The sequence below is a fragment of the Nuphar pumila genome, chromosome 6 (assembly GCF_984573655.1).
Source record: "Nuphar pumila chromosome 6, dmNupPumi1.hap1.1, whole genome shotgun sequence".
NCBI classification, from domain to species: domain Eukaryota; kingdom Viridiplantae; phylum Streptophyta; class Magnoliopsida; order Nymphaeales; family Nymphaeaceae; genus Nuphar; species Nuphar pumila.
The window spans coordinates 11,960,328-11,985,595 of NC_143254.1; the positions used below are offsets into that span (position 1 = coordinate 11,960,328).

General features: G+C 37.3%; 1 protein-coding gene across 4 annotated transcripts; it reads right to left on the reverse strand.

The window, feature by feature from the left end:
- Nucleotides 1-1,844: 1,844 nt before the first annotated feature.
- LOC149833970 (C2 domain-containing protein At1g53590-like) lies at nt 1,845-23,368 on the reverse strand. 4 transcript variants are annotated; one of them, XM_090011140.1, is made up of 14 exons: nt 22,829-23,346; nt 20,654-20,809; nt 19,875-19,949; nt 19,567-19,710; nt 6,336-6,431; nt 6,113-6,244; nt 4,920-5,072; nt 4,786-4,827; nt 4,480-4,546; nt 3,839-3,931; nt 3,564-3,747; nt 3,264-3,393; nt 2,846-3,181; nt 2,542-2,771 (listed from the first exon to the last, which is right to left on the reverse strand). In XM_090011140.1, exons 2-14 carry the CDS (start codon nt 20,777-20,779, stop codon nt 2,757-2,759), a joined length of 1,593 nt encoding a protein of 530 aa, XP_089867266.1. In that variant the 5' UTR covers nt 20,780-20,809; nt 22,829-23,346; the 3' UTR covers nt 2,542-2,756. The 4 variants fall into 4 exon arrangements, with proteins under 4 accessions (XP_089867264.1, XP_089867263.1, XP_089867265.1 ...); XM_090011138.1 differs by having other exon boundaries at nt 1,845-3,178; nt 22,829-23,368; XM_090011137.1 differs by having other exon boundaries at nt 1,845-3,181.
- Between the last annotated feature and the right edge of the window lie 1,900 nt (nt 23,369-25,268).

The window sequence follows — 25,268 nt, forward strand, 5'->3', positions numbered from 1 at the left end:
TGATGCCTTCATAGCCATTGATTTTTGGATTGCACAAAAAAACCGTATAATGGTTGGATTCAGGCAATCCAAAAACTGGTTCTCACTAAACAAAACATATAGATCACATCTATGGTGTTAGATGTGAGAAAAAAAACCCAAACAAAAGTTGGTTCTCTCCTACAAATGATTGTAGCAAACCTTATCCCACTATATATATATATATATATATATATATATATAGAGAGAGAGAGAGAGAGAGAGAGAGAGAGAGAGAGTAATATGTATCTTCTACACTATTTATCTCCCAAATCATCTGAGACCCACAAGTTTTTTGCTTAATCCAAACTTGCAAATGTGCTTATCATTGCTAAAAACTATGATTTAGATCAAATTCAAAAAGTTTTTGGTGCAACATATACTACTGATTTTTCATTGAGCTAAAAACACATTTAAACATCTAAAATGCTAAAATTAATAATTTTTTTCAACTAAATAAAGTATATAGACTACATCAATGGGTTTAGATTAAACAAAAAACACATGCAAATATGTTTTCTAAAAGGGTCTGGGACAGGATAGGAGATAAATGGTCTAGAAGATAGACATCTCTCTCTCTCTCTCTATATATATATATATATAGAGAGAGAGAGAGAGTAATGTGTATTTTCCATACCATTTATCTTTGAGATCGTCCTAGGCCTCTTTAAAAAATACATTTTCACAAGTTTTTTTGCTTAATCCAAGCCTGTAAATGCGTTTATCATTGCTTATTTACTAAAAAACATGCTTTGACTCTAACTATTATTTTACCAAGTGTGGACTGGGTCTTGTTAATGTATCCTTATATGACCTGAGTATAGTTTTTCTTATGATGGACCCTAGTCTGGACCCGGTGCTGGTACCTCAAAGTCAGATCCAGTTGTGGACTCACCTGAGTCTGAACCAGATCTGACCTGACACCCCTAATTATAAGGTATCTCCAAAAAAGCAAGGGAGTTGGGGGACAGCCGTCAGAGTTTCTGTTTTTGAGAGAGAGAGAGAGAGAGAGAGAGAGAGAGAGAGAGAGAGAGAGAGAGAGAGAGAGAGAGAGAGAGAGAGAGAGAGAGAGAGAGAGAGTACGGTTTCTTGGAAGGCTTGTGAAATAAATAGGTAGTAATAGCAGATATGGTAGCTTCTCTCTATCACACATTTTGATGCTGGGGATTCACCAGTTTCTTTCCTGAGACCTCTGAGTACCAGCTCCCAAACAGTGCCTTAAGGCCCTTGCTAGAAAGTGTCTTGTAAGTTACACAGGATTACAGGTAACTTAGCGCCAACATTCTAGTCTTTGCATATTTAAGGCTCTCTTTGAGATCCTTGAATCGGAGGTGTGTTGCAGTTCCCTCCTCCCCCAACAGCGCCCCCCCCCCCCCAGCCGGTGCTCTCATGCCTGCTGGTTGGGAGCACTGGTGTTTCCAAAGCACTGATTGGGGATGGATTTGGCAGCCCCGACACCACATTTCAATGCCATTCACAAGAATGTTTCTGGCAACTCCATCCTCACCGACGCATTTGGCAAAACCATATTTTGGCAACACATGGAAATGGTGTTTCTATCTCAATGTGAGGCGCTCCCAAACAGAGCCTAACCAAATCTCTCTCTCTCTCTCTCTCTCTCTCTCTCTCTCTCAACACTTATGACACATGCCCACATGCACAAAATAAAACTGTATAACATCTAAACACAACCTTTGGGAGGAAACGTATTCAGGTTGACGCCCAAATGTTACTGTAAGACACTAGATCATAAGGAGATCCAATGATAACTAGAGCCATCAGATCCAAACAGAAAAAATGAATTGAATAATAATGAACTAAGACAATTAACCATGCAAATTCTGCAAGATATTTATACAGAAAAACTTGCTCAATTCATACATTGCACCCCAAGAGTAAACTTTATGACTTATGAAACTCAATGTGGCTTTACCTTTAATAGAAACATGTATGAACAAAACCGTGTCAAACAAACAGCAAAAACACTTGCAGAGGAGCACAGCAAGTATTCACAGCCTCCTACAAGAACACTAGCAGGGGAGCACAGCAAGTATTCACACCCTCCCACAAGTTTACATCTTAACAAGTCCTTCAACTACCAACCTCAACATCTTTTACAAAAAAATTGCTTACCTGAGTCTCCCTTAACTGCTGCATTCCCTTGCTCACATGAATTTCTGGTAACTGATGCATCATTTTCCAAACTGTTGGACTCCTCGCAAGATCCCACTGAGACAGGAGAATCGACATAACGCTCAGGCAGCCGGGGAGTTTGAGCCTGTGAACTGTCATGACCTCTGCTGTTAAAAGACCTGCTTTCTTGTGCAAGAGGAGAAGCAGAATCTACATGATGGTCCTCTACTTTGGGAGAATATTCTTCCTGGCTTGCATTAGATTCATCGGAAACATCGGATTTGTCAGAACCATCCTGCTGATTTGTGCTAGAATTTGATTTTGAAAATCCCTTCCTACTCAATTTGTGTTTCAGTTCATGTGCGGACTTGCCAGTGTGCTTTAGAATACTTTTAGCCACCTTCTTCATATTACCCTTCCCCGGGCTAGCAGCCTCATTTTTCTGCGGGTTTGAGCCCTTTTTGTCTGTTTTATTCCCTGCTAACTGTTCTTTGAGCTCCTCAGGGGTGTCATCCAGCACAAGTGTGACACATCTTCCCTTCTCACCTAGCGCTTTAAGATTGGCACGTGGTGTTGGTGGAATTTCTCTGGCATTCTTCAAACCATCACCTTTGCGCCCCCTAGAGAAAAATGAACCCACTTTTTGAATATTCTTCTTGATTGCATCAATCGACTTATGGTCTTTGTTTGATACCTTTTCTTCCTCACTGCTATTGCCATTGCGAGCAGAATCCATGGAGGTTGGGTTGCCCAGATTTCCACGATCTTCTCTAAGGATTTCAGTTTCAGGGTTTCTATTCTTCCCTCTTCTTGGCTCCCAAGTAGTGGAGACATCCCTTCCTGGCTGATGAACCCAGACGCCTGTATCATTTTGTCCTTCTATACTAATCGGCTCAAATTTATCTGATACTTTGTTGAAATCTTTCGTAGCTTCGGATTGACTGGATTCTTGAGGAACCATGTGTTTATCCACACGGATCCCATTTCCGCTTTTATTCCATGCTTGATCATTAATATCTTCTCCCTCCTGCTAAAAATTTTCACAGAGTTAATAACAACAATCCAAGGTTGAATTCTGCAGTATGAAGCAAATAGGCACTAATATTATGCACCTTTCCGGTTGGATCAACTTCAACTACAGTGATTGCGATATGCAATCTCCCCATCTTGATGTTCTGCAGAGGCAACCATTTGTCATGCCTCTCTCCACCCCTTAGATTATTAATATTTACAGAACAGTTGCTGAAGATAAGCACAGAAAGGATACACTACTTCAGAACCATGAGTTGATATGAAACAATATATATAGTGAAGCCTAACATATAATTAAGGAAATGGATGCACAAATTTGTTCTCTCTCAAAACCAAACCGCTATATGCTATAAGAATGAAACAGTAAGAAGCATAAGTACCCCAGAATATCATCCAAGAAGAGGTCTTTATCACGAACTTCAAGCTCAAGGACATTGGGAGACTCCCATGCACAAATTGGCATCTTGTATTCTTCCTGCCACTTTGGAGCCAACGTTTTTCTCTGAATTTTTGTCCTGAACCTGTATGGACCTAAGTGGCCTTTCACGTATGGATCAGCTAACCCTGCAATGAAATGCACTCATTTAATATTGAAAGCTACAGGAAGTAAGTGACATAAATATTTGGGTAGGTCTATGCTCATATTCCAGCATACCATTTGGATCAGACGGCTTCATGTCAGCTGCTTCCATTATTTCTACTTTTGCATAAGCAATAATCTGTTTTTCATCCACATAGAACCAGTTCTCTGTCCAGAGCAAATAACATAGGATTAGATGTACTTAAGAACAGAACCTTTTTCTTTTTTTTCCCCCTTCCAGAATGTTCTAACTGTTTTTATTAAGCTAGTGTGTGTGTGTGTGTGTGTGTGTGTGTGGCACAAATTTAGCCTTAGCCTCCCTGCAGCCCATATAGAGCCAATAGTACCTTTTGTTGGAAAATAGATGTCCAGAAAGGTCATACACTTTCAATTCTAAAACCCATGTTTCAAATCTTTTGCTATATTATCCCATATTAGCATGAAAGCAACTAACATAATTGATATGCAGGACCTAAATTATAAATATCAAGACAAGTACTCGGATATACATTAACTATAAGATGGATATCTTCCCTGACAGCTGCCATTTCTTCCAGGAAAAGCAGTTGCATCAATAATACCATAGTTCATTTTTCCATTTCTACTACAAACAAGAAAATTACTATCTTCCATTAAATCTTATTTTCCAATTAAACAGATAATGCTGTTCAAAAATATTATTAAATTACAATGAAAATCAATAGAAGATTACTTACCTTCTGAAACTGATGCACTTTCTGTTGATCGCACAAGTTTCTCCACATCAACAACGAGCATATTGGGCTGCATGGGAGATGTTCATTAGATGACAACTATGACAGGTACATCATTTATACAACAAAAATTCTTCCTCATTAAGCATCTTCTGCTTGTAAATATGGGGCAGTGTCATTTGTCAATAGAAGGACAATATTTTGTATCAATACAATAGCATTTCAGGGGAAATGGCAACCATACACAAGCTTCAAACTATTCCAGGAAAACGAAGGAATATAAGATGATAGGATTGTAGCAGTACCAACCTCAACCAATGTCTCCTCAAAAGCAACAGCCAGGACTTTATCCTGCCAAGAAAAGTCAGATTGCATAAAAAAGATATGAGATCCATCTAAAAAAATTGATGCTTAATTATCTGTGAGACATCAAAGAAGCATACTAGCCATCCAGCAATTCCTGGAAGTTCTGTAACATCAAGACCATGGCTAAAAATAGGCTTCACAGTCATCTGAAAATATGGGGGTTGCACAAAGCAGAGTCGTATACGCTGCAGAAAAGGCCATTGCTGCAAAAACTTTACACCAACCAAAACCTACCAGAATCATAAAGCAAATTAATTCACTATTCTCGCAATAAAAAATAAAACAAAGCATATAAAAAATTGCCAAAATGAAGCTCGACAAGGACTAGAAAACTGTTTAACCAAACATACACAGGGAAATAGTTCATAACCCAAACATTGTCACAACAACAACATCATCATCAACAACAACATAGAAGACAATTTTGTGTTCCAAAAAGAAAAAATAGAACAATGAGATTGAAGTCACTGAACTGAAAAAAAAGGTAAATGACATGAACAGATATTAAATCATGTTGACTATTTGATGTAGTTGGAATCAGGCGCTTTAGGTATATTCATGGTTCCATGGTTTGTCCACAAAACTTGTTATTTGCTTTCTGGTGTTTATCTGGATTGTGGGTTTTTTTATGTTAGGGTTAGATCCTAGATTTGTTTTGTAGCTTTTGTAACTCCTGGAACACTAGGTTGTCTTCCTAACTTAAGTAGATTTGCACTGGCACCATTTTAGAAAGAAAAAATTTCCAAGTAATTCTGAAATGTATCCAGTATATAATTATTGCAAAAGCCACACAAGTATCACAATACATTCAAAGTGCCCCAAAGAAAACACAACAGAAGGGACAGCCATTGGCATTTCAAGAATCACGTGTAAATAGTGCTCGGGCATTAAATCAGATGCATAACCATAACTTTGAGCTCACAGAAGGATATCTTGACCAATGCCAGAGAAAAGATGAACCCATTTATGTTAGTCAGTAAAGAAGACAGTCAAAATCTGGACTAGTAAATTGGACACCTTCATAATTTACCAAATGCAAAATTCTCAAGACACGAAGAAGATAATAATAAAAGTAATTCAAACAGACTAGGTAATATTACCAGATAGATGACATATGACTAACATCCATAGAATATAAAAAATAAGTATAAATTCTAAGAAAGCATGTACACAAAGCTCGACAACAACAAGACCAGAAAGAACACACGTTCAATGTTGAATGCTTCTTGTGTCTGGATGTTCACACAATACAAGAGAGAGAGAGAGAGACCTTTCCTTCAACATGCATGCCAGTCACATGCATTTTTGCCCACATACCAAATCCCAATCTTTTCCTTAATTGCACTGCTAGTATTGCACTCATATCATCTGCGGATAGAAAATTTAATCCTAACTCCAAAACCTGTAATAACAATTTGCAAATAGCAACCACATTAAGATAGCAAAAACGAACCTGCAGATTAGGCAATGAAATCAACTTATCCACATCATACCAAATGGTCATCATCTGTTGATCGACCTAGAACCCTAATTTCTGTGATCATAGGAGGGTTCCTTCCCAAGTATAGCTCATGCACAACTGCTTTCCGCTGCACATATCAGAGCACTGATTCTCAAAAGACAGAACCCTGGATTGCAGAAAGATAAAGAAATGACAAGCAAAAATAACCTCTCTCTCTCGAGAGTATACATAAAGAGATACAAGTCTAAGAGGTTAAGCCCTTGGCTTTCAAATTCAATTTCCATGAAAGATATGGTTGCAATATCAATAGGAATATGAATGGGTTGGATTCTGTTTGGACAAGGATATTACCAAATCCAACTAATAAGATGTGCTTTACTCAGAGTTGGATTCCAGTTAGTACTCAAATATATAACTTTAACCATATTCGAGTCAAACAGTGAAAGTAATAACCAAATCAGAACCAAATCTGCCTAAATGTGCACTTTGGGTTGCACATATTTCCTAAAATATTTTTTTCATTTATTACCACAGGCTTGGAAGTGGACCAGTGGTTGGTGTGGCATTTCAAGGGGTGTTTGTGCACTTCACTTCTCAGGTTCGAGTCTCATATTTGCCATCATTTTGAAACCTTTAAGAATCCGATTGGGTTTAACGAAGAAACCGAGTGTGGATCCAAATCCGATATGATTCTGTCATACAAAACTGAGTTCAAGCTGTATACTTAATGGGGTTGAAATATTTTTTTATCAAATGTGACTATATGGGTTTGGGCCTATGTCACACGGACTCGGCTAGGGAGGCGCCGCACCCGAGTCGACACGGGTGCGGTTTCGGACACGGCCCGGACTCGGTCAACGCCGAGTCGGACTCGGTCAATGAGTCCATCCTTTTTTGGACTCGGTCAACGTTGACTGAGTCCAAAAATTGTCCATTTTTAGGGTAAAAAAAAAATTTGATCTTTTTATATATTTTTTAAAAAAATATATATAGCATGAGTCTCAAACATAAGCCCCAGAAAAAAAAATTCCGGAGGGCGCTGCCCCCCTATGCTGCACCCGCACCCGCACCCGCACCCGCACCCGTGTCGCACATGCACTTCACTTCTCAGGTTCGAGTCTCAAATTGCGCCGCACCTGTGTCGCACCCGCACCCGCACCCGCACCCGCACCCGTGTCGCACCCGCACCCGCACCCGCACCCGCACCCATGTGACATAGGTTTGGGCGGTATACACATCGTTGACATCCCTAATTATCAATGGGTGTGCCAGAAGTATGACATGCAAAGCCAAGTGATATACCATTTGGCACAATCTTGCTACAGGAAAACTCTAGGTTGAGCTGTTACCACCGACCATGCACAACATTTCCCTCAAAAAGCCATAGAAATAAATTAATACAATTAAGAAACTTATCCGCTTGGAAGATCAAGGGCACTGAGGACTGGTTGCTGGCTCTGTCAAACACTTTGTAGAACATGTAGGGCATGTTAAAATATGTAATCTCATATAATACCTCATATGTAATCTCATAGACATGTAATGTTTTATCTCCTTTCTAGTTAGGATTTTTCGTTTAATTAATTCTAGTTAAAATACAACAGCTCTCTTAAGGCTTCTCTCTACCTCTCTAAATATGGGGCTATTCCCCTTGTAAAGAATTACTCTTGTTTTGGGTTTTTATCCCAAATCAATAAAATTGTTTATTTTTCATTTTTTTATACCCGTTTCGGGTAGTGTGTATTCTTGAGTTCTCTTTGTGAACCTTTGTGGTTCTTATGGTGTATTTGTAAGAACTTGTTGAGAGACATTTGTTGTAGTGTATTTTTCACTTTCTCACATGATATCAGAGCAAGGTTGGTGAACGTGTATTGGGAAGCGTGCCATGCAACTACTCTTTAAGAAAGTGAAGTCTCTTTGAAGGAGTGCTCGTGTGTAGCCTTAAAGGGCGTGGAAGGCTACTTATTTTCGATCTTTGTGGTAAAAATATTCCTCTTCCCACTTGCTTTTCTTCTTTCCCTCTCATTCCCAAGCTTGTAAAATGGATGACAATGATAATGTCACCATTAAGTTCATAAAACTCAATGATTCAAACTATGTAACATGGGCTTCAATCATGAAGCATCTTATTTGGGGAAAGGGTCTATGGGGCTTAGTTGATGGAACCGATAAGGAACCTAAACTAACGCTGGTGGAAGAGAATTGCCTCTTTCGGAGGTGGAAAAAACTAAGGCCATCTCCACATATGAAAAGAAATGGAAAGAATGGAGAATGGGTCACGCCAAGATCATGTCTTGGCTAATTTCTAGTGTAGACATAAAGAAGTGTTCAAGTCTCGCAAAATTTGAACATGCTAATGATGCGTGGGAATATCTTAAGAGAATGTATTCTCTTAAAGATATTGCTCATATATGTAACTTACAAGAAAATGTTCGGAATATGGTTGATACCGGAATTCGAATCAATCAAGTCCGCTCTTCTACATTGGGGAAATGTTCCCTCTATTGAAGATACTATTGAAGAGCTAAGTATGAAAGAAAATAGACTCAAGAAATGAGTCGACAAAAATGATGATGATATAGTTTTAGCTGTATCTAGACCAGGTAATCACATTCGCACATACAAACCTCCACATATTGGGAGAATAAACAATGAAAGGCAAAGAGGCGATTTTGAAAAGAGAAAAGTTATTTGTTATTACTGTCATGAACCCGGACATGTTAGAACTTACTGTCCAAAGTTGAAAAAATCTTATGAGAAGAAGGTAGTTGTTGAATCAAAAGAATCAAATGAAACATCCATTGAAAGCATGTCCCTGTCTTAGCTGGTGGAGGCTCTACAACCTCTTCTTAAATGAACTTCTCCCTCAGCTGAAGCTACGATCTCTTCTGTTGGCACTTCCGATCCAGGTAAACCCCTATGGCTTCTTGACTTTGGTGCTTCTTTTCACATGACACCAAATTTAAAATTACTGTCGCAGCATTGTTATGACTCAAGTGGATCGAGTGTTTTTACTGCGGATGGAACATCCCTTGAGATAAAAGGAATAGAAAATTTTGAAAATAACTCTCAAAACTCAAAAGGATTTTGTGTTCTAAAAATCAGATATAACCCCAAACTTAATTTAAATCTCTTATCTGTTTCTCAATTAACTGATCATGGGTGTAATGTTTCCTTCTCTTTTCATGATTGTCAAGTACAGGATCACCAGTCAGGGAAGCTGATTGGGGAAGGCCATAGAGAAGGAGGCTTATATTACATGGACTTTTTGGAATTACCCCAAAAACATTATGCTGCAATGTTCAAAAAGTAGGATTGAATCTTTTACACCAAAGATTTGGTCACCCTTGTATATCCAAGCTTCAGTACATTTCAAACATGGAAAATTTTTGTAATTTTGAAACTTTCACTTGTGAAAAATGTATTCTTGGAAAAATGAAATGACTAGCATTTCAAGAAAGAACTTTTGTCTCCACTCGACCACTTGAATTAATTCACTCTGATGTTTGGGGTCTTGCACCAGTTACGTCAAAAGGTGGGCTTTTATACTATGTAATTTTCGAGGATGTCTTTACACGATATATTTGGATTTACTTTCTCAAACACAAATTTGAAGTGTACTCTTTTTTTCAAATATTTCATAATATGGTCAAAAATCAATTTAAGAATGATATTTCAATATTTTGCACTGATTCAGGGGGAGAATTTTTAACAACTGAATTTAAAGAATATTTGAACTCACATGAAATTTCACACCAAAAATCTTGTCCCTATACCCCTCAACAAAATGGGTTAGCTGAGAGAAAACACAGGCACATTATAGAAACAACTAGAACACTACTTATCACACATCAAGTTCCTAAAGTTTTTTGGACCGAAGCTATTTTGACTGTTGTGTATCTTATTAATAGGATGCCCTCATCCTCAATAAACAATAATTCTCCCACTGAAAAGCTTTATAAACAAAAACTTGATTATTCTAGACTGAGGATGTTTGGGTGCAAGTGCTTTGTTTTTACAGATAAGAATGATAAATTATCTCCCCGTGCTATACCCTGTACTTTTTTAGGATATTCAAATAATAAAAAAGGATACATATGTTTTGACCCTAAACACAACAAGTTATATATTTCAAGGAATGTATCCTTTCTAGAAAATGATTTTTTTTTTGAAAACAAAAACTCTACCGAAATAGATGAGCATTCCTTCTTGTTGGATCTAGTTCCAAAAGGATAGTGAAAGAGAAATTGATCTAGATGATCAGATAGATGTGATTGATTTTGATCTTGTTAGAAATAGTTAAGATTGTATTCAATACTCTAGACGAGGAAATTTAGAAAGACAGTGTGCCCTGGATAAATGCACAAGGGAACAAGAATCTGCGTCTTCATCTAGAAAATCCACTAGGATCTCGAGGGTTCCTGCAAAGTTTGTGTCATATCAGTCTTTTTCACCAAAACATCAAGTCTTTATTGCCCTAATTCATTCCTATGAAGAACCTCCTAGTTATGATATAGCCAAGGATCAACCAGAATGGGTCAAGGCTATGAAAGTCGAATTAGAAGCCTTAGAAAAAGCAAATACTTGGACCATTCAAGACCATCCTCCAAACAACAAGAAATCTATTGGTTGTCGCTGGGTGTACAAGGTGAAAACCAAAAGTGATGGCACTCTTGAAAGATTCAAGGCCCGGTTGGTGGCAAAAGGTTATTCCCAAGAATATGGAATAGACTATGAAGAGACCTTTGCCCCAGTAGCTAGAATGACCACAGTTAGAATCCTAATAGCTCTTGCATCAATAAAGGGATGACATATCTTTCAAATGGATGTTAAAAATGCTTTTCTAAATGAAACTTTAGCTGAAGAAGTATACATGGACTCACCACTAGGAATGAATATACCTAAAGGAAAAACACTTCGCGTAAACAAGGCTTTGTATGGTCTCAAGCAAGCTCCAAAAGCTTGGTATGATAAGTTTGTGAAGAATCCTTGCAAACAATCAAGTTTTCAAATAACTTGATACTTCAAATACTCAATACACAAAATAAATGCACAGTGTTTATAAGCTTTACACCAAAGAAAGTGCAATAAATGCACAGTGTTTACAAGCTTAAGGAGACAACTCCTTACTCTAATAATTCATACAATGGGCTCACGTAGCCTTATTTATAAGCAAACTTAAGAGACGTTGGGCTATTCCCAACAACTCTTATTAGAGACGTTGGGAATCAGCCCAACGTCTATATTTTTAACACTGTGTACACAGTCAATGGGTGACTGTTGTACACTGTACACAGTCAGCCACTGACTGTGTACAAAAACATTATATAAAAAAAAACAAAAATAAGAAATGAAAAAAACTACAAAAATAAAAAAATAAAAAGGAGGAATTACAATCATATTAAAAAACATGAATATGCATAAAATGTAGAAATGACTAAAATACCCCTACAGCCAATACAATAAAGAAATATATATTTTATATATACAAGTAGATGAATACATATACATATATAAAATATATATGTATATGTATCTTTTTTTATATATATAAAATATATATAGAAAATACATTGTCTTATAAATTACAATTTAACACCCCCCTCAAACTTAGGGCAAGATGACCGAAAGCTTGACAAGGAGGAAATTGAACCGCGGAGCACACAAAGCTTTGGTGAAGAAATCTGCCAACTGATATTCTAAAGTTACATATGGAAGATCTATAACTCCTTTCAGATACGCTTCCCGAACATAGTGACAGTCCATCTCAATGTGTTTAGTCCGCTCATGAAAAGTATGATTTTTGGCAATGTATATTGCACTCTTGTTATCACAGCATAGCTTGGTGGGCCCTGCTATTGAGATCCCCATGTCTTCTAATAGCTGATGAATCCATACAATTTCCATGGTAGTAGTCGCCATGGCACGATATTCAACTTTTGTTGAGGATAGAGACACTTTTTGCTGCTTCTTACATCTCCATGAAATCAACGAGTCTCCTAAAAACACACAAAAACTAGTGGTGGAGTGACAGTTATTTGGGTCACCTCCCCAGTCAGAGTCAGTATAAGCAATTAATTTTAATTCAGAAGAAGAGGATAAGAATACTCCCTTATTTAGTGTGCCTTTTATGTATCTTACGACTTGCAAGATGGCACTCATGTGAACTGATGTAGGCGCATGCTGAAACTGACTTGCAGTATGGACTGCATGGGATATATCTGGTTTGGTAATACTCAGATACATCAATGATCCTACAAGCTGTCTGTAGGGTGTAGGATCCGAAAGGAGAACCCCATCATCAATTTTCATTTTTGCCCCTACTACTGCAGGAGTTTCACAAAGCTTCTCATCTGTAATACCTGACCTGTCAATGATCTCAGAAGCAAGCTTAGTTTGAGATAAGAAATATCCTCTGAGGGAGTATGCTACTTCAATCCCCAAAAAATAAGTTAGAAAACCCAAATCAGACATTTCAAATTTATCTTTCAAGATAGATTTTATACTCTTAACCCCATTAGAATCACTCCCGGTGATGAGCATGTCATCAACATATAATAATAAAATCACAATCCCTGCATTGGATTTTCTAACAAATAGAGCAATGTCAGTAAAGCAAGAGGAAAATCCATTTTCAATCATTACAGAGTTAAACCTATCATACCAAGCCTTGGGGGCTTGTTTTAGACCATAAAGTGCTTTTTGAAGACGAAGCACTTTTCCCTTAGGAGTCTCCATTCCAGGTGGAGCATCCATATAAACTTCTTCGTTTAAATCGCCATTTAAAAAAACATTTTTAACATCCATTTGATAGATGTTCCACTTGTTGATAGAAGCAACGGTTATAAGACATCGGACAGTGACCATACGAGCTACAGGAGCAAAAGTTTCTTTGTAGTCAATACCATACTCTTGACTATATCCTTTTGCAACCAAACGAGCTTTATATCTTTAAAGGGATCCATCACTTTTAGTCTTTACTTTGAAAACCCATTTGCACCCTATTGTTTTCTTACATTTAGGAAGATTTTGAAACTCCCAAGTTTTGGCTTTTCTCAGAGCCTCAAGTTCATTATCCATTGCACTAATCCATTCAGGGCACTTTCGTGCTTCTTCAAAATTTCTAGGTTCTATATAAAAGTGAATGGCACTAAGGCAAACCCTATATTTAGGTGAAAAAGAGTCATATGAAATGAACCTAGAAGGAGTCTTTCTACTTCTTTCGGTTCTACGAGGGATCACTTCGCTCTGAGGAGTACTTGGACTAGCATCATTATATCTTTCAAGAGCACTTCTAAAGTTGTTTCGATCTCTATGAGTATAGGTGATAGGGTCTCTAGGTAATCCTTCATCAATATGTTGATGTGATGAAGGGAGCAAGGGGATGTTTTCCTTAGTTTCAAATTCATTTGAGTTACTTTGATCTGACTCATCATCACTAGTATCATCGTCTTTATTCAGTAAATCAAATAGAAAAGAATAATCCACGTTTTCATTATGAGATTCACAACGTTCGAATCCACTAAGATTTTCTAAAAAACTCACATTTCTGGAAACATACAGTTTATCACTTTTGACATCATAACAACGAAAACCCTTTTGGGTTTCAGAATAGCCAAGAAAGGCACAAGGAATGGCCTTAGGAGAAAGTTTGTCATTCTTATCAGTAAGAACAAAACATTTACACCCAAAGACCCTTAACCTGCTATAATCAGGTTTCTTTTCGTATAATTTTTCAAAGGGAGAAATTTTGCTTAAATTTTTCGATGGAAGTCTGTTTATGAGATAGACAGAGGTAAGGGCTGCCTCAGCCCAGAGATTCTTTGGAATGTTTTATGAAATGAGTAAAGTCCTAGTTGTTTCAATGATGTGCCTATGCTTTCGTTCGGCTAGCCCATTTTGTTGGGGGGTTTTCGGACAAGATTTTTGGTGAAGAATACCAAAATTTTCAAGATAACTTTTGAATTCATTTGAGAGGTATTCTCCTCCAGAGTCAGACCTAAGGATTTTTAGGCATCCATTGAATTGATTTAAAATCATCATATGAAAACTTTTAAAAGTTGAAAAAACTTCATGTTTATGTTTAAGAAAATAAATCCAACAAAACCTAGTGTAGTCATCCACAAAAATCACATAGTATGAAAATCCTCCCTTTGACATCACAGGAGCCGAACCCCATACATCGAAATGGACAATTTCAAATGGTTTTGTCGTAAACATGGATCTTTAAGGAAAAGGCGAACATTTCATTTTTCCAAGAATACATTCATTACATAGAAAATCGCTTTTACAAAGATGTTTAATAAAAGGCAGATAGGAGATTTTAACAATATTGGGATGACCCAATCTTTTATGCATACATGAATATCTTTGTTTTGAACAACATTACAAAATTGACTCTTGGGAACTTGAAGAAAATCAACGTAGTAGAGGTCTCCTCTTCTAGAGCCTTCCCCAATTAATCTCCCGGACTGGCGATCCTGTATCCAACATTTATTAGAAGAGAATTTTATATCGCAACCATGGTCCGAGAGTTGGGAGACGGAAAAAAGATTTAAATTAAGTTTTGGGATAAGACGAATTTTTGGAATAAAGAAGTATTGTCTTTCAAAATTGCCTATTCCTTTAATCTCAAGAGGTGTTCCATCCGCGGTTGAGACAAAGGATGGAAAAGAATTTTTAGAAAAATTTGAAAGAGAGCAAGTACTAGGGGTCATGTGAAAGGATGCCCCGGAATCTAAAAGCCAAGATGTCTTACCGGGGGAAGAAGATGACATGGCGGCTCCGGAAATGCCTCCCTTAAGAAGAGGTTGCAATGCTTCTACGATTTGTTGAAGGGAAAGAGACTCACTTGATGATGAAGGTCGTTCTTCTGCTTGGGATGCCATAGCCGTTGCAATTAATTTCTTCCATTTAGGACACATAGGTTTGATATGTCCTGGTTCTTTACAAAAGTGACAATTCAATTTGCTATAGTCTTTTTTGCCATACCGATCATTTCCTCCTTGACCTTGGTTCTTGAAATGAGAAGGTCTATAGGTCTTCACGTTATTCCCCGGTCTTGACACGGTATTAACCATTTCACTATCTTCTTGAGTAGAAGAGGTAACAAGAATGCTAGGATTATTCTTGCTAATCCCCATACGGGTTTCTTCACCACTTAGCTTGGTGATTACATCTTCAAGTGAGGGAGATGTGAAAGCGGAGAGAAGAGATGACCGAACTTGTTCAAATTCAGGTCTAAGTCCATTTAGAAAATTGAAGAACCGGTCTTCCTCAAGTTGTTTGTGCCTTAATTCGATTGCTTCTCCACTCCATTTTGGTTCAAGGATGGCAAGCTCGTCCCAAATAGAGGATAATTCGGCAAAGTACTCCCGAATGGTCATTTAATTTTGTTGGAGGGTCAAAGCCCTCTTTTGGAGAAAGTACTTGTGAGATAAGTCTCTTGAAGTGTACATTTTCTCAAGATACAACCAAGCTTCGGAAGCTTTTTTAAATTTGATGATATTGGCGTTTATCTTGATCTCAACGGATGAAAAAATCCAAGATAAGATCTTGAAGTTCTTCATTTCCCAATCATCATGCTTTTTAGAATATTCCTCAAGAGCCTTTTGTCTTTCATCCCCTTCAAGGATCTTAATATCCCCTTCTTCAATGATGGTGATTTTGGGTTCCGGTTCCGGTTCCGGTATTGATCTATGAATGTAACCCCAAAGCCCCTTTCCTTTAATATGGGCTTCCATATTACCGGCCCAAACATGATAGTTTGAGCCATTAAGCTTAAACCCAAGAGAGAAATGAGAGTCTTTTTCGCCCATTAGAGAGGAAAGAAGACAAGAAATAATACGTACCTCAAGTATTTTTCGCGTCTTTCTTGATAAAAGAGGCTTCTAAAATATTGCCCGAAGAAGATGATCCACTTCGATCTCAAAAAGCTTGAAGGCATGCTTTTCGAGGTATTCAAATGGAGGAGAATCGCAATTCTTCTTCTTCAACGAGGCTCTGATACCATGTGAAGAATCCTTGCAAACAATCAAGTTTTCAAATAACTTGATACTTCAAATACTCAATACACAAAATAAATACACAGTGTTTATAAGCTTTACACCATAAAAGAAGTGCAATAAATGCACAGTGTTTATAAGTTTTACACCAAAGAAAGTGCAATAAATGCACAGTGTTTACAAGCTTAAGGAGACAACTCCTTACTCTAATAATTCATACAATGGGCTCACGTAGCCTTATTTATAAGCAAACTTAAGAGACGTTGGGCTATTCCCAACAGCTCTTATTAGAGACGTTGGGAATCAGCCCAACGTCTATATTTTTAACACTGTGTGTACAGTCAATGGGTGACTGTTGTACACTGTACACAGTCAGCCACTGACTGTGTACAAAAACATTATATAAAAAAAACAAAAATAAGAAATGAAAAAAACTACAAAAATAAAAAAATAAAAAGGAGGAATTACAATCATATTAAAAAACATGAATATGCGTAAAATGTAGAAATGACTAAAATACCCCTACAACCAATACAATAAAGAAATATATATTTTATATATAAGTAGATGAATACATATACATATATGAAATATATATATGTATATGTATCTTCTTTTATATATATAAAATATATATAGAAAATACATTGTCTTATAAATTACAATTTAACAAAGTTTAGTAAGGTTATGCTTGATTTTGGTTTTCGATTTTGTCTTACTAACACAACTTTGTTTGTTAAAAATTTTGATGCAGGTATTATCATCCTTCTACTCTATGTTGACGACATGATCATCACTGGAAGTGATAAACAAGGAGTTTATGATATTAAAAAAAATTTCAAAACACATTTTGAAATGAGTGATTTGGGTTTTTTGAAATATTTTCTTGGTATAGAAGTTGCCTTCTCACCTAGAGGTTACTTGCTAACTCAATCTAAGTTTGCATTGGATATTGTTGTCAGGTCAGATATTTCAGATGAAAGACATGTTGATACTCCTGAGATTGTGAATGTCAAAATGAAGATTGATGATGGAGAGCTACTCGAAAATCCGACTCCGTATAGGCAACTTGTTGGGGCTCTATCGTATCTATCTATCACAAGACCTGACATTACACATGCGGTCCATACAGCCAGTCAATTTCAACATGCTCTAACTTTTGTTCATATGGGAGCAGTTTTGCGTATTATTAGATATATCAAAAATTCTATTTCTCGAGGATTATTTTTATCCGCTTCCTCTAACTTAGAATTGCTTGCTTATACTGATGCAGATTGGGGTGGTAATCCAAATGACCGCCACTCAACTACATGTTTTTATTTCTTGGGAGAATCTTTGGTGTCATGGCGATGTAAGAAGCAACAAAAGGTCTCTCTCTCATCAACTGAAGCTGAATATAGGGCAATAGCCACAACTACTATGAAATTAGTCTGGCTTCGACGTCTACTTTTGAAAGTCCAAAAGCATCAAATCTGTGTTGTGACAACAAGAGCTCTATCTATATTGCAAGCAATCAGACATTTCATGAACGCACCAAGCATATAGAAATGAATTGCCATTATGTTCGAGAGGAATTTTTGCGTGGCACCATCAATCTTCTCTATGTTACTTCAGAATATCAGCTAGCCGATTTCTTCACCAAGCCTCTCGTTGCTCCTAGGTTTCACTTTCTCTTAGGCAAACTTTCGGTTATCCAATCGTAAGTTTGAGGGGGAGTGTTAAAATATGTAATCTCATATAATATCTCATATGTAATCTCATAGACATATAATGTTTTATCTCCTTTCTAGTTAGGATTTTTTGTTTAATTAATTCTAGTTAAAATACAACTAGAATTAACCAAACCAGTCCATCATTGGACTGATTTGGCTTTACCTTTTTGACTAGTCAAAAAGGTACCTTTTTGACCAAGTCAAAAAGGGTAAATCCAAAGAGAGCTGTTGGACTCCCCAACGGCTCCAAATTAGAGCCGTTGGAGAGTCCAACAACTCTCTTAAGGCTTCTCTCTACCTCTATAAATATGGGGCTATTCACCTTGTAAAGAATTACTCTTGTTTTGGGTTTTTATCCCAAATCAATAAAATTGTTTATTTTTCATTTTTTTATACCCGTTTTGGGTAGTGTGTATTCTTGAGTTCTCTTTGTGAACCTTTGTGGTTCTTATGGTGTATTTGTGAGAACTTGTTGAGAGACATTTGTTGTAGTGTATTTTTCACTTTCTTACAGGGCAGACAACTGATAAACAACTCCTCAACAATGAGGCAAAGTCAATACAAGAGTCCTGAGTTTGGAACCCTCACCAGAATGTGGATGACAAGCTGTGGAAGATGAGAGAGGACTTGATGACATGGACCTTATGCCTTGGGTGTCCGTGCAAGCACTCTCTCTCTCAAAATATGTGTACATGTATGTATGTATGTGTGTATGTGTGTGTGTGTGTGTGTGCGCGTGCACACATCCATATCTGTCACTTGGGTATGGGTACGGAGGGTACAACATCCATATCTGTCACCTGGGTATGGGTGTGGGTATGGGTACGGAGGGTACGACACAGCAATTCCAAAAAATGTGGGTACAGGGACATGGTTAAATATACTGAAAAATATATACTATTTTTCTAAAATATATATTATATATTTAAAATATATACTATATCTAAAATATATAATATATATCTAAAATACTATATATTGAAAATATAATATATAATATAATATAGGACACGGCAAATGATGTGTCCAGGTACCAGTACCCCATGTTGACACCCTAAGTGTCGTGTCACGGTAACATAGGTCCATATGTACGCATAAACAACAGTTTATTGGGTGAGCACAAAGAGTAGACTTCCACCACCAATAATCACATTGTCTAGAAAATAAAGCAAGAGTAGTTTGCAGATAACCTTATGAGCAATGCACGTCGCATTCACATGGTTATATTCATCTTAGCAATTATTCAAACTGTGCAACCATTCTATGATTATTCAATGGAAATCTCATATAACCTTGACCTGTCAAATCATATCGAATTCAATGCCAGAAATCTTTGAAACTGACTATACTCCAAATCAGAGTCTAGTCACACAGTTGCCATTTCAATTATCTAAGAGATGTTCTACAACCTATAAAACACATCATCTTCCATTAAAATTTAAAGTTCCAAGAGGTAGACAACATTGCTTCAGTGGAACAATTACTACTGAACTAATAAATTACTAAGAGGATGAAAAGGGTGCAAATTATTGAAGTGGATCCATACTGCTGTCCACGGCTTGTACTTCTCCAAGAACCATGGTATGATGGGCAAGAGTATTTTCTGCGATGCAATCCGTTCCATGCATACAGGCCAAACTTTCTCCAATAAATGATTTAGCCAGCGTACTGTTTCTGAATCAGAAAGAAGCTGCAACAAGACAAAGTTATGAAATTTATTTCCTTTTTATCCACTTTTTCTACCTGTATGGATCTTTACAGGTTTATGGGGATCATATGAAATAATTTCAAAATTGAAAAGCTAACAAAGGATTAAAGGAATGCCAAGGTTCATTTTATGGGGTGATGCATTACCCTTTTCTGATTTGCCTGCTTCCTTTCCTGATGGTGTAACCTCTTCCTTAGCTTCAAAATGTAACGTTCATTAACCTATTTAGGAGGAAAAGAAAAAGACAAATTAAGCTCAGACTAATTAGCACGAAGTGGATAAAGCTGCTAAATTATAAAACATGGCATCAAAATTTTCTTATTAAAACACACTATAGACCTCTACATTCAATCATTCATGCAGGGGATTTGAGGCCTATACAACCCTTTTCTAATTGTTTTTTAATTATACATTTAATACACATGAAATTCTTTTTTATTTGCTTTATTTATTTTTGTCATTGTGCTTTTGCAGACACCAGGCATTTGTGTTTGATAATTGGAGAACAGTGGCTCGTATTTTCTGGTTCTGTAGAATACAGTCTCAAACCATTTCAGCACTCAACCACCATAAGGGGATTTTGATTATTTAACTTATTGATTCATCTACTCAAATCTTGGGCATGTTCCAAAGCATGAATCCATACAGGAATTGGTTTCTCATAATACATTCTTTTGGCTAATGCATATTATTTTATGAAAGCAGTGTTACGAGAACTTTTCGCCCCAGCTCTTTGTAGCCAAGTTTCCATCTGCCAAAATGTTTCCAACGTACGGATGTAATATTCCCACACATCGGTTAACACTAACATAAGCAAATAAAATCCCTTTGTGTAAATAATACTGAAAGAAACGCTAGCAGCAAGGTATAGGAAAAAATTCTGTTTCCGTGTTTTGTCAATAAAAAACCCAAGCCAAAGGTTTACCTGAAAGAGATAGATAAAACAAATGAAGTAAACAACCGGGTGGCAGAAACTGAATGAAGAAGAGATCCAAAGCACAGCCAGTACTAGGCCAAAGTGATACACCATCGAAATTTGAGTTATATCCATCTCACATGCCTCTTATAAGTTAATTCAACACTGAAAGAGGAACAGAATAGTGAAAAACTTAGGTTAGAGCAAGTTTCCCCAAAACAACTAACAAAATGATGAAATGCAATAACTACAAACCTTATTTTCTTTGCTAAAAATTTGGGCCCATGGCCCCCATAAATAAAAATTACACACAAACTAAGTCACACAGACTCGGCTAAAAGGTCGACACACCCCGACACGGGTGCGGACACGAGTGCGGCTTCGGACATGGGGCGGACACGGTCAACACACCGGGGCCGAGTCCGTCTACATTTTGGACTCGGTCAACTTTGACCGAGTCTATTTTTATCCATTTCTTAAAATTAATTTTGGACTCGGTCAACTTTGACCAAGTCTATTTTTGTCCATTTATGATAAGTTTTGTTGTTATCATATTCACAAGCTTCTTTATGTGTTATATTTTGGTAAGTTTGTGTTGTTACTTCAATAGAATTACTTTTATATATATATATATATAGCCGTGTCCCCGTGTCCAAAATTTTTGAAATTGCTCTGCACCCGTGTCGCACCCGTACCCGCACAAGCAAGATATATGCATCATGTGTTCCAGATACCATCATTCTGAAGACTCAAAAAAGTATGTTATGTTGAAAATATCTACAAAGTGATAAAATAGATGCCTGCTATGCCATCAAAGAAAAATATAGAAGGACCATATAATTGTAATAATAAGTAATTTCACCACTTGGAACAAAAATTGCAACTCTCTCTCTATAAATCAATGAATCAATAAATAAATATGTATATATATATATGACTTATCTAACTCTAAACTGATTATATTAACATTTGCAGCCATTCAACTGCTTGAAATGATCAAAACACTGTTACAAGTAATGTTAATTTTTTGAAATACATAATTAACTTTTAGGGATAGAGTGACTACTGATTAGTTCATGCCGCATGGGAACAAATTTGTCCTCCCATTGAATTGCCCCTTTTGCACCACGAAAAAAATGGAATTTTTATGATGTAATACATGCTAAACAAGCACCTCAAAGAAAAGAGTCTAAAAAAAGACAACGAGAAAATAGTTGACTTAACTTCAAGTTTCTTCTCTCCATATTGTTTAGTAAAAATTCATCCTAACTAATAATTTCCATAATTAGAAAGAAATTATTCCTCGTCTGGAACTTCTTAATTAATATAATCAATATAAGAGGTAGAATTTGCAGGAAATGTCTCCACACACACACACACACACACACACACACACACACACACACACACACACATATATATATATATATCTTCAAATCTTGAAAGAAACTTAAAATAGTTCTCTCCATGTTTCTGCTTATATCATGTTCCCAAATGAATCTCCCAAGGATGGAAATATGTTTTTTTTTAACATATTAAAGAAACAAACAAATAATTTTTCTACCTATAATTTCTCAATGAAACAGTAGAAATCAAAGCAAAAAAAATCAACAATAAAATTCCTCAAAATTGAACTTGTTTCTCCACGCTCTCTGAAGACAATCAACAATAAAATTCCTCAAAATTGAACTTGTTTCTCCACGCTCTCTGAAGACCTCCTCTAAAGGAATTCTCAACCTTCGGTAGGACAAAAAACAAATACAGATCTAAAAGTACTACGCACTTCTCTTTAGTTACTAAAATGAAATTATTCAAATATAAACTTTTGTTTATAATGATAAAAAAATATGTAAATAACTTGAAAAGCAGAATTGAAAGAGGGAAAAAGGAAGTAAGACAGAAAAAAAGAGAAAATTTCCATTATTTTGTAAAATTCAAATTTTTCTTTGGATATTCTGGCGATCTTAGATACAAGTCAAACACTTCTCGTTCGCAAACGGGGAGAGAAAAGGTAGAAGATTTATTTAACAAAAATCACCACTCTTCACATAAACAAATAAACTCGATCTCACATCTCACCGATCAGAAAACCTCAAAATTTACTGAGTTTTTTGTGAGAATCGTCCAGAATCTGATTCGATTTTGAAGCCGTAAACGTAATTTTGCAAAAGAGAAAAGAATTACCTTTTCCGCAGAGCAGACGGAGCAGGGACTAACGTCGAAATCAAAGAGATCGAAAAGCTGCTCGGGATTCCAATTCCCCGAGAAAACGAAAGGGCTTCACATTTATAGCTCACGAAGAACGTTTCGGGAGTCTGACACGAAGCTTTCTCCCGAGAGGTACCACGTGGACGCGACGATTCAAATGCTGACAAACCGCAGTCCCTCGCGGTTAGCCGCGGATACGGCCGGAAGACGGCGATTGAGACAGGGGATCGGCCATTTCCGGCAAAATCGGAATCCCACAACCGGTCGATTTCGCAGACGGCGCACTGGAATCCAGCGTGGCTAACAGTGGAGTTGGCCGGAAACCGCTCCACACGACCGAGAAGCCGGCATTTTCCGGCCAGGCCGTTTCGGCCGGGTCCGTGGAATCGCGTTCGAGGTCCACACAGACGCTAAACCGTGGAATGGCCGGAAAACGGTGAGTGAGTGGTGGGGGAAAGGGAGTCTGGCTGTTTCCAGCACACTGCTGCGCTTCATAAACTCATCATCTACCTCCCCGCGATTAGAAATAGGATTACTTCGAATCATGGTTCCGGTTCGTCAGCAGACGCGGCGCCGACACGATTTCACCGAGAGAGAGCCGAAAGAGAGAGAGGATAACACGGCGCCGTCTATCATGAATAAATTCACGCTGTCCCACACTGATGGAGAGCAGATCCACATGAGGCCTGCCAAAGCACGGAGGGCTCTACCATCCCCACCGTCCATTGATCCAATCTTACCCTTCCAAGAAAACGTTTCTGATGACGTCACTATTAGCTGCCTTAACGATGGCCGTTGATCACCGTAATGAACGGTAAGGATGTTAGAGCTCCCCTGTTAATATGACGTTTTTGTAGGACTGCCGTTTCGTTGTGGCAGTTGCAGAGATTAATTTTTGGATTAAAAAAAGCAAACAAAACAAAGATGAGGAAGATCGCATATATCAGAAATATGGGGTGGGGCCTACAAGTTTGTTTTTTTCAGTTGAGTCAATATGTCAAGTGAAAACCCTTCATTAATTGGGGATCACACTTTGGCTGTCCACCAATTGGTAAAAACCCTTGAAGTCTCCCAACTCATTAGGGTACATCAGCTTCAACCAACCTTGGATGCTTCCTTTTGGTTTTGAACTTGTGACGTCCCATCAACTTAGTGACATTCACAAGAAGAATCTTGTGGACTCGGACTAATATAAAAAAGTAGAAAAAAAGTAACTTTCCTATCAAAAGGATTCACACCTCCCTCCATGAACAAACACCTTTGTTGGGTGTGGATGCCTAGTGACCCAAAAAAATGACTGGTTATAGATATGAATAGGGTCAAAACCAACTAAATCTAAAATCCAAAAGCCATAGATAGCCATATCCAACTAACACTTTTGAGTAGGGCTAGTAAACTGTCCAAACAAACCAAGATTGAAGTGTTCAAGCTTGGGTCATTCTTATAGCAAGCCAAGTCGAGTTCAAGTTGGCTTGTTTACATAAAAAGTACATTGTTTTAGAGCTGGAAGCATTACATAATGCATTATTTTCAAAGCTAAAACTAAATGTTACTGTTAAACTTTTATTTTGCAAACCAAATAGTTCAATCATATGTTCTGCATGTACTATACGATGCAAAATATATTTCTTACTACTTAACAAGCTCATAAGAGTCAAGTCAAAACTAAGTTTGTATTGTTCATGCTCAGATTGCTAAGCTTATTTTTCGAGATCGAGTTCGCCCACAAGGGTTCAACTCATCTGGTAGGGTGACTTGTGAATGTCACCAAGTTGACAGCATATCACAAGTTCAAAACCCACATGTGGCATCCCCTGCCGCAAGGTTGAAGCAGGATGTACCAACAGGAAGCCAGCCAAGGTGCGGTCCGTGATAGGGTTTTTTTCTCTTAGATTATAAAAAAAAAACTAAAAACTTATTTTTCGAGTTTAAAGAGCGATTAGCAAGCCGAACATGAGCTGAGTTCCAAGCGGCTCAGCTTGTTTCTCAACCCTAATTTTGACTTGCAGGCATCTCATGATTTTAACAAGTTCATAATATATTCTTTCAAAAAGATAGTTAATAAACTAAATGCAGCCGACATGCATGACTAAAGTTGAATGTGAATTCGGGTATGGATTGGACTAGATGTACCCTAACCTGTAACCAGTCTAATGTCAGCCTAACTGCAGACGCTCGACCCATACCTGACCCATTTTCAGCCCTATTGGGGAGCTGGACTATCAGTTTTGATTAATTGAGTCTATCACTGATGGTCGTGATAGACTCCATTAATCAAAACTGGTTACAGGTTAGGGTACATCTAGCCCAATCCACTTCATTAGATATATTATGAGCTGGACTACCAGTTTCAACTTCATTAGAAATATAATTCTCACCAAATCCACTTATTTGGTGGCTTAGTGAGAGTAGTTTC

Bases quoted from the DNA above. Each gene is read 5' to 3' on its own strand.
- LOC149833970 (XM_090011137.1), bottom strand. From the start codon at position 20,779: ATGGATATAACTCAAATTTCGATGGTGTATCACTTTGGCCTAGTACTG. The intron at 3,394-3,563 runs GTACTTATGCTT...GCTTATCTTCAG, and splicing joins TTCTTGGATGATATTCTGGG to CAACTGTTCTGTAAATATTA. The intron at 3,182-3,263 runs GTGCATAATATT...GAAAATTTTTAG, and splicing joins AAGTTGATCCAACCGGAAAG to CAGGAGGGAGAAGATATTAA.